This window comes from Petromyzon marinus, unplaced genomic scaffold (genome assembly GCF_048934315.1).
Source record: "Petromyzon marinus isolate PM22_M1 ecotype Great Lakes invasive population unplaced genomic scaffold, UKy_Petmar_22M1.pri1.0 PM_Scaffold_45, whole genome shotgun sequence".
NCBI lineage: Eukaryota > Metazoa > Chordata > Hyperoartia > Petromyzontiformes > Petromyzontidae > Petromyzon > Petromyzon marinus.
This window is the reverse complement of record NW_027423446.1, coordinates 118,596-128,384: the sequence shown is the minus strand read 5'-3', so window position 1 is coordinate 128,384 and position 9,789 is coordinate 118,596. Positions and strand designations below refer to the sequence as shown.

Genomic DNA, 9,789 nt, shown 5'->3' with positions numbered 1-9,789 from the left:
CACAGTTTGTACACACAGTGTACACCCATATGCAGTTTGTAAACCCACACGCAGTTTGTGTACACACACAGTTTGTACACACACAGTTTGTACACACACACTGTACACACACACTGTACACACACACAGTGTACACACACAGTTTGTAGACAGTGTACACACACACAGTGTACACCCATACGCAGTTTGTACACACACACGCAGTTTGTACACACACGCAGTTTGTACACACGCAGTTTGTACACACACAATGATGCCCACGTTGTTGCTGAGCTCACACACCCAAGGGGTCTCTGTTCAAGAGAGGGAGCAATGGAAAATTAATCTAAATCAACTTAAACTCGAAACCCGCTATGACGTCATCCCTCAGCGTTATCTCATCGGCCTGAAACGCCAGGGGGCGGTGTCCTTTGGTAGTGACGTCATGTCACCAAAATATTCACCCCACCCCCGTCCACCGCCCTCTTGAGCGTGACGTCACCTCTACTTGGTGACTGCCGACATCTGTTCCGGTACAATCCTTATTTGGGTAAAGCTACGCCCAATGACTGCAGATCATTAACATCCTCGACAAATGGACAAGATTCATTAGAATAATTAATTGTTTTATATTTTTATTCTTTTATTGTTTCCCTTCTACGTAACTTTAACGAAAGAACCAAGAATATAATTTATTCAGTTAGAGACTTATTGTGGGAGGGGAGTATCGTCTTCCGGAAGTGACGTCATGTCACCTGCTGCCGCGTGACGTCGCGAGGTAACGGGAAGCTGAAATCCGAGGTGAGAAATTCGCATCGCGGTTGTCGTGGTGGTGGTTGTTGTGGTGGTTGTTGTTGTTGTGGTGGTTGTTGTTGTGGTGGTTGTTGTTTACCAAGGTAGAGCCTCCCTCTTTCTCTCGTAGGGATGTCAATTGAGTAGCAGCGAGCATGGGAATCGATGTCCGGGTGTAACTTTACAACGCGGGGCCTAGCCTCCTGCCCTCGCCTGATTGCATTTGCTTAATTCTCATTCTTAAGTTTTAATTTGTCTTCACCCGGCTCGCTACTTTGTGACTTTGTTTTCCTTTAAATATTCACGCGGTTTTTTATATTTTACCAGGCCAAGCCCGCTTGAGCTGCTATACCGCTCTTGTTTCACAGAAGCGACCTGCCCACAACAAGGTGAGGCTTTTCATTTAAAGCTTTCGTGTCTGCAGGGATTCATATTCTTGGTTCTTTCGGTAAAGTCACGTAGAAGGGAAATATTAAAATAATAAAAATATAAAACAATTAAATTATCACGTTTCGACTGCAACAAAAGCAATCATCAGGTGTGAAAACCACAGAATTGAATTGTTTTATATTTTTATTATTTTATTGTTTCCCTTCTCTACGTGACTTTACCGAAAGAACCAAGAATATAAGTTGAGGCTTATCAACAGCGTGGCGGTGTTCACTCTAGACACGTGGCGGTGTTCACTCTAGACGTGGCGGTGTTCACTCTAGACACGTGGTGTTCACTCTAGACGTGGTGGTGTTCACTCTAGACGTGGTGGTGTTCACTCTAGACGTGGTGGTGTTCACTCTAGACGCGTGGCGGTGTTCACTCTAGACGCGTGGCGGTGTTCACTCTAGACGCGTGGCGGTGTTCACTCTAGACGCGTGGAGGTGTTCACTCTAGACGCGTGGCGGTGTTCGCTCTAGACGGGTGGCGGTGTTCGCTCTAGACGCGTGGCGGTGTTCACTCTAGACGCGTGGCGGTGTTCGCTCTAGACGCGTGGCGGTGTTCACTCTAGACGCGTGGCGGTGTTCACTCTAGACGCGTGGCGGTGTTCACTCTAGACGCGTGGCGGTGTTCACTCTAGACGCGTGGCGGTGTTCGCTCTAGACGCGTGGCGGTGTTCGCTCTAGACGCGTGGCGGTGTTCGCTCTAGACGCGTGGCGGTGTTCGCTCTAGACGCGTGGCGGTGTTCGCTCTAGACGCGTGGCGGTGTTCGCTCTAGACGCGTGGCGGTGTTCGCTCTAGACGTGGTGGTGTTCGCTCTAGACGCGTGGCGGTGTTCACTCTAGACGCGTGGAGGTGTTCACTCTAGACGCGTGGAGGTGTTCACTCTAGACGCGTGGCGGTGTTCGCTCTAGACGCGTGGCGGTGTTCGCTCTAGACGCGTGGCGGTGTTCACTCTAGACGCGTGGCGGTGTTCACTCTAGACACGTGGTGGTGTTCACTCTAGACACGTGGTGGTGTTCACTCTGGACGCGTGGCGGTGTTCGCTCTAGACGCGTGGCGGTGTTCGCTCTAGACGCGTGGCGGTGTTCGCTCTAGACGCGTGGCGGTGTTCACTCTAGACGCGTGGCGGTGTTCACTCTAGACGCGTGGCGGTGTTCACTAAATGTGGAGGGGAAAGCCGGGGGATGTGGAGGAAATCCACGCGACCACGGCGCGAGAGAGACACGCAAACTCCAAATATACAGCAGGCGTCGGGGTCCGGATCGAACCCACGACTTCCCGTATACCAGGTGAGGTAGTTAACATCTCACCATGGAGAGAGAGACACAAAGTTTTCATAGTTTAGTTTCATTTATTTGGTATAGCCCTGTGAGCCATTCGGCTCTTGAATCGGGTGCAACCGCAACAAACAAAAAAACAAAAACATGAACAAGAAAACACAAACTCCAAATATACAGCAGGCATCAGTGTCGGGATCGAACCCACGACTTCCTGTGTACCTACCACGTGAGGTAGTTAACATCTCACCACGGAGAGAGAGACGCACACAAACTCCAAATATACATCAGGCTCGGGATCGAACCCACGACTTACTGTATACCACGTGAGGTAGTTAACATCTCACCACGGAGAGAGACACACAGACTCCAAATATGCAGCAGGCATCAGTGTCGGGATCGAACCCACGACTTCCTGTATACCACGTGAGGTAGTTAACATCTCATCACGGAGAGAGAGACACACACAAACTTCAAATATACATCAGGCTCCGGATCGAACCCACGACTTACTGTATACCCAGTGAGGTAGTTAACAACTCACTACGGAGAGAGAGACACACAGACTCCAAATATACAGCAGGCATCAGGGTCGGGATCTAACCCACGACTTCCTGTATACCACGTGAGGTAGTTAACATCTCACCACGGAGAGAGACACACAAACTCCAAATATACAGCAGGTATCAGTGTCGGGATCTAACCCACGACTTCCTGTATACCACGTGAGGTAGTTAACATCTCACCACGGAGAGAGACACAAACTCTAAATATACAGCAGGAATCAGTGTCGGGATCGAGTGAGGAAGCATTGATACTGAGAAGGTGAAGGTGGCCAGGCATGGTTCTGGACACAACCACCACCTTTTTACCATGCCAGTGTGTGACAGTGTAAAGTTTGTATTTGCAGTAAAGCCTATTAACTCTTTACATTATGAGACCTCCTTTGCCAGTAACAAGATATAGTAATAGGTTTTTACCCTTTTAGCTGGCACAAAAACTGACACCTTTATACAAGGGATCATGTTTGCAATAACCACAACACAAGCAGTCAAAAATGCAAGCAAAAAGAGACAACTCTGATAATGATATGCACTGTCCTTGAACTTGATTGGTCCACCCCCGAGACGGCTTTTCTTAGAGCCTAGTCTCCACTGGTGTTGGACCAGATGATGCCAAAAGGCGTTTTGGCGTCAAAAAGGTGTCAGTTTTTGTGCCAGCTAAAAGGGTAAAAACCTATTAACGCTATTGAACACGGAGGTTATATCAAAACAATCGTTTATTTTTGTTTTCCTCTGGAACTCTTTGTAAGAATGGAAACAGGAAGTTAACACAGCACACGTGCAGCTGAAGTTAGATCTGTTCATCCCAGCATTCAAGGAAATCTGAGCCTGGCTTCACACCTCTGAGTTGCGATTGAACATTAATTTATGCATTTCTGTATAACACAAATACAGTGGTACCTTGGTATACGACCGCTTTGGAATACGTCCAATTTGTTATACGTGGTGTTTTGACGAGAAAAAAAATGTCTTTGGATACGACGTCTTGTTTGGGATACAACGCGCTTGCTAGAACTTGTATGGGTCAGGATGAGTCACCGCGTACAGTATACCCCGTTCACGACTGAAACAAGCGCAGCTCCTCAGTCAACAAGCCGTAACAGTTTTATGTGGAATGACCAAACAATGTCACTTCAGGAACATTCTTAGAAGAAGGCAAAAACAAACTTCAATGGACAGGTTTTTAGTAAAACCGAAACCTGGGGAGCCTCAAACCAGGTCCAAGTCAAGAAAAAAGACGTAAAAGAGAGAGAAAAAACCCCAGAATTTCAACTTCCTGAAGTTTTAATGGAAGGGGACTCTCCTTTCAAAAATAATATCTCCTCCCCTTCCTCACCACCATCCTCGTAGGCTATCAACTCCTCTCAGCACGGTAAAATGATGGTAAATGTTATTTTTATTTCAATTTATTTATGACTTTATGCATTTATTTTAATGTATGTATGCATTTTAGTAATAAGTAGTGTCTATATTATGTTATACAACCCCATTAATGTATAATATGCCAAATAAAATGTAATTTTGATTTAAAGCTTTCGTGACTGCAGTAATTCATATTCTTAGCTCTTTCGGTAAAGTCACGTTGAAGGGAAACAATAAAATAATAAAATATATATTTTATTATTGTGTTTCCCTTCAACGTTATTATTTTATTGTTTCCCTTCAACGTGACTTTTCCGAAAGAGCTAAGAATAAAAATGTAATTTATTATACAATACACTGGAACGGATTATTTCCTTTCTTTATTATGGGCAAAATTCGTTAGGTTTACGTCATTTTCGGTATAAGTCCTACCTTCTGGAACGAATTAACGACATATACCGAGGTACCACTGTAGTATTTTCAACACCCTTTGCTATGTGAGCTAAATTTAGCTCTTATAAATATTCCTTTCGTAGCCAGATAGCCCAAATTGTGTGCTTGGAGTTTTGGGTTAACATTCATTTTGAAGATACTAGGGCTTTCCAGGCATATTTATGACCATTTTCCCTCTCATTGTGTGCCATAACAGCCCGTGTGATGAATTTGGGAAACTTTTTCACTACATCATGAATATATGAATACGTATAGATGTATAAGTCATGTGTGACTGTGTATATATGCATTCCTCTGTGCCTCGATACTGACATGTAGATGGTGTGGATGTTCTCTTTTTTCTGTTTGCAGCTGTCGCTTCCTCTGGAATTGGTCTGATGGAGCAAAGGCACTTAGCTCAGCTTGGTACGACAAGGCAACAATGCGACCGGTGTGCATACAGCACGGATCATCCTGGACATTTTACACAGCACCAGAAAATTCACACAGGAGAGAAACTCTTCAAGTGCACTGTGTGCAACAAGGCATTTGCACGGGCATCACACCTTAGGAACCACCAGAGAACACACACGGGAGAGAAACCATTCAAGTGCACTGTGTGTGGGAAGGCATTTTCACAGTCATCTGCTCTTGAAAAACACCAGAGAACACACACAGGAGAGAAACCCTTCAAGTGCAGTGTGTGTGGGAAGGCATTTTTACGGTCATTTGTTCTTCAAAAACACCAGAGAACTCACACAGGAGAGAAACCCTTCAAGTGCACTCTGTGCGGGAAGGCGTTTGCAGATCCATCAAAACTTCAAGTACACAAGAGAACACACACGGGAGAGAAACCCTTCAGGTGCACTCTGTGCGGGCAGCTGTTTGCAGATTCATCAAATCTTCAAGTACACCAGAGAACACACACGGGAGAGAAACCCTTCAGGTGCACTCTGTGCGGGAAACCGTTTGCAGATCCATCAAATCTTCAAGTACACCAGAGAACACACACGGGAGAGAAACCCTTCAAGTGCACTCCGTGCGGGAAGGCTTTTGCACGGTCATCACATCTTCAAAGACACCAGAGAACACACACGGGAGAGAAACCCTTCAGATGCACTCCGTGCGGGAAGGCGTTTGCACAGCAACCACATCTTCAAGTACACCAGAGAACACTCAAGCATCAGAAGATCCACAAGGAGTGGAGTCTGAAATCAGCTTGTGAAAGTCAAAGTGCCGCAATGAGCCCATCCCTCATTAAACAAGAACCTGAAGAAAATCCCAGCTCGGACGCTTTTGAAGCTATCGAGGTGAAATATGAAGAGGTGAAGGTGAAATATGAAGAGGTGAAGGTGAAATATGAAGAGGTGAAGGTGAAATGTGAAGATGAAGATTCAACTCCAAAATCGGACCTTCATATCGATGGAGGCATCGTGAAGCAGGAGGAGAATTCTGACTGCGAGGCAGAGCGAGGCAACTCGCAGCAGTTTGTGGAAGTGGAGGTGGAGGTGTAGGTGGACTTCTTAGACAATACAAAGTCAAATGGAGACCCGGTAGATGTGTAAGCTTGAGATGATGTCGCTCCAATAGATTCGCCTTTGTCACAGGCCTTTAATGCAAATAACGTGAAGTTGAACACTCAATTCCTAGGTTCATCCTGCAGCGTAAGAGCGGCCAGTCTTTGTGGACTTGTGGGTTGGGTAGATGTCCATCCAGGAGCGAGAGTCAATAATATTTGCATTTATATGGTGCTTGCTTAATTTTCTCAGCAATTCATAGTTTTATATCGTATCTTGTCTCAAACACTCGAAGAGCATCCCAATGTAGCAGCTGCCCTTGTATGGCACAAGGTGGCTCTGCAACAGCCTGCATGTGGACAAGAGCCTGTCAGTAGGGTGCGATGGTTGATGTGGCATTTCAGTTGTGGAGTTTGTAGGTAGGGTTTAGAATTGGCAAAAAATGTACCCAGATGCCAGCATGCAATGGCCTACTCGTTTTGAATGACACAATAGTTTGTTGTACATACACTGTTGAGCAGATGGTGCATTAAAAAAAAATATATCAGCTTGTATATACGATGTAACATGATGCAGTAATTAAATTTTGTTAATATGCCTGTCAAGAATTTAGAATTAATACTTGTCTGATTGTGTGCGTACATGTAACATTTTGTCCATAAGAGTCAAACATTGAATAAGTGATGTTAGGACATAGTGCGTTTTTGGAAGTAACCTGTACAGATAACTCAGGTGAGACCTGTTGTTGTGATACAGGCCAAAGGGTATTTTTTGTGTTTTCAGGAAGCATCTGCCTCTGGAGCAACTCATTGTCTTTGCAATAGGGAGCACACTCGGATCATTCACCAGTTACAAGGCATACCACTTAAAAGTTACACGTAGAGGAGATACATTCTCCACAACACGAATTATAATTTAGTATTACGTGTTTATGTAGATTTTGTCAAACTAAGACTAGAAATGCACCTTGCTGATTAACTTTCTGGATGTTCGTAACCATCGGTTGATGCAGCCCGACTGCTGTTGAGACGCTGTACACCAATGAGGGTCCACAGGTGGCTTGCACTCAATCAATGATGCACTCCCAGAAGGCTGTGCTAGTTATAGTTTGTGTAAACCATTCCTTTGTTTCGTGGAGAGACCGATAAATGAAAGAGGTGTCTGCTGATCTTTTTTGTATCTGTGTGCATCGATATCTAACGTTGCTTACCACGTGTTTATTTAAATATGCAAAGCGCCCTCGAGACGTCACCTCAAAGTCACGGGTGGGTGATGTCAGCGCCTCCCCCCTGTCTCTGGTTTGTGTCGTCACCTAGAGCAGAACTCGCCTCGTCCACGCGACATGACGACTGTGCACTGTCTTGGAATTAATTTGCAGTCATTAAATCTTGACATAAACCAAAGAACACACAGAAGAGGAGCCCATCAGGTGTACTGCGTGCGGTAAGGCGTTTACAGGGTCATCAAATATTCACAACCTCCAGAGAATACATGCCAAACAAAACCTTCAAGTAAACTTCTGTGTAAGGCCTTTGAAGGGATTTTCGTTACCGAAAAACGCGTAAATAAATCTACAAGGAGCACAGTTTGAAAGGGACGTGTGAGAGTTAGTGCCACAATGAGTCTATCTCGTAACAACAACCAGAATACAATTCCAGCTTGCATACATGGCCAGGAGTGGAAGTGTCAAGCGAAGAAGTTGAGGTTAAAAGTGAAGATGAAGATTCTGCTCCAGGATGTGACCTCCATGTGTGTGTTCTCCGGTGGTTCTGAAGAGTTGTTGAATAAGAAAATGCCTTCCCGTCCACTGCACGTGAAGGGCTTCTCTCCTGTGTGTGTTCCTCTAGTGCCGCTACAAGTTCCCAGTGGTATCTGTGCTGTATGAACACTAATCGTCCTGGCACCTTTTAGCACTGGGTTGTGTCGAGGGTTTCTCCTCCATGCGATTGATTCTGCAGATATACATATTACTCACAATATACACCCATTACAAAGACAAGGATTCCCTGTATAGCCATAAAAGACTTTGGGCAAGTGTTGTTTGCAAGCATCTTTGGAGGCCTGCACAGCGCACGAGGGGATGGGTGGCCAACATCACGTCCGGGCGCCTTTGTCTCCCAGGTGTCGATGGTTACACATCATACAAACTCCTAATTTCAGGTCGAGTCTACCTAGGGAAGGTATATCACTAGTGTTGGTCGTGAGTGGGACTTGAACTCGGTTCGATGGGGTTTGCAGCACAGCATGCTAACCCTAGGACTACCGCTCCCTACACACCAGCTTAGGATCATAATCACAAGTAACACGCCTATGTATTGTCTAGGAATGTTTTTTGTATAGGGTTTTTCTTGTTAATTTGGCATCAAATAAAGTGCTTATTTGCGTCAATTTTTGCTTATTTGTATTGTACCAGATAAGGCTCACCGAGATATGTAGCAATTTTCGGGAGTTACCTGGCCACAAATAACTCAACGAAGTGGCTTTTCACGTGAAAATTTATAACAGCCAAATACTTAAAACGCATGATTCTAAATTTGGAGGAAAAAAACGGGAGGATCCACAGAAAATCAACGCGGCCACGGGGAGAACATACAAACTCTAAAAACACAGCATGCGTCAGGGTGGGGATCGAACCCACCACCTCCTCTATGCTAGGCGAGGGAATTAACGTCTCACCACCGTGGCACCCCGATTTACCCAGGATGCCTCACTCAGTCTCAATACATTTTCAGTAGGATCTTGCCACGTTTTCGCAGGAGGGGGTTATGTTGCGTGTACCCCCAATTGAGTAGTGGAATTTGCAGATATATTTTCAGCATACTGATGTTTGGCCAATGGCATTGACATGGGGGGGGGGGGGGGGGGGAGTTTACTCTGGGAGGAAATCAGAAAACCGTATGAGACTAGGCTCATACGGTTCTTGCTGTTTCTTGGGCTGTATGTCTCACTGGCTCAGCCACACGCCTCTCACAGCGCAGCGGCCAACGCTGCAGATGCTGCAGATCCTGTGGCCTGATCTTACATTTACATGCTAATTTCTCACGTTAACATCACTAACACAGCCTCAGACCTATATAACTTCTTGTCACGGCAGCTCTCTCGCCTACTTCAGCAGTGTTCATGCTGTAGCTGTCTCACCTGATGAAGATTGATTGTGTTGCCATCGAAACGTCGCGATTCATTATTTTTTTTATTTTCTCCACCTACGTGACTTTACCGAAATAACAAAAAGAGTATAATTTTAGAATTTCTTAAATGTGGACCCTGATGGCGACACATGATGGACTCCTCTTGTGATGTCTCATATTCTTGGTTCTTTCGGTAAATCACGTAGAAGGGAAATAATAAAATAATAATACAAATTCTCACGCTGTTTAGATTGCAACACAAGCACTCATCATCAGGTGTAAAAACTACAGCAAGAAATGTTTA

At 45.2% G+C, this 9,789-nt stretch overlaps 1 protein-coding gene across 6 annotated transcripts; it reads left to right on the top strand.

Moving 5' to 3' along the window:
* The first annotated feature begins 630 nt into the window (after window positions 1–630).
* On the top strand, window positions 631–8,745 carry LOC116958308 (uncharacterized). Of its 6 annotated transcripts, none has more exons than XM_076064441.1 (4): window positions 632–780; window positions 1,099–1,160; window positions 2,348–2,495; window positions 5,213–8,745. In XM_076064441.1, exons 3-4 carry the CDS (start codon window positions 2,369–2,371, stop codon window positions 6,352–6,354), a joined length of 1,269 nt encoding a protein of 422 aa, XP_075920556.1. In that variant the 5' UTR covers window positions 632–780; window positions 1,099–1,160; window positions 2,348–2,368; the 3' UTR covers window positions 6,355–8,745. The 6 variants fall into 6 exon arrangements, with proteins under 6 accessions (XP_032836744.2, XP_075920556.1, XP_075920559.1 ...); XM_076064442.1 differs by lacking the exon at window positions 632–780 and adding an exon at window positions 787–875; XM_032980853.2 differs by lacking the exon at window positions 2,348–2,495 and having other exon boundaries at window positions 631–780.
* The last annotated feature ends 1,044 nt before the right edge of the window (window positions 8,746–9,789 follow it).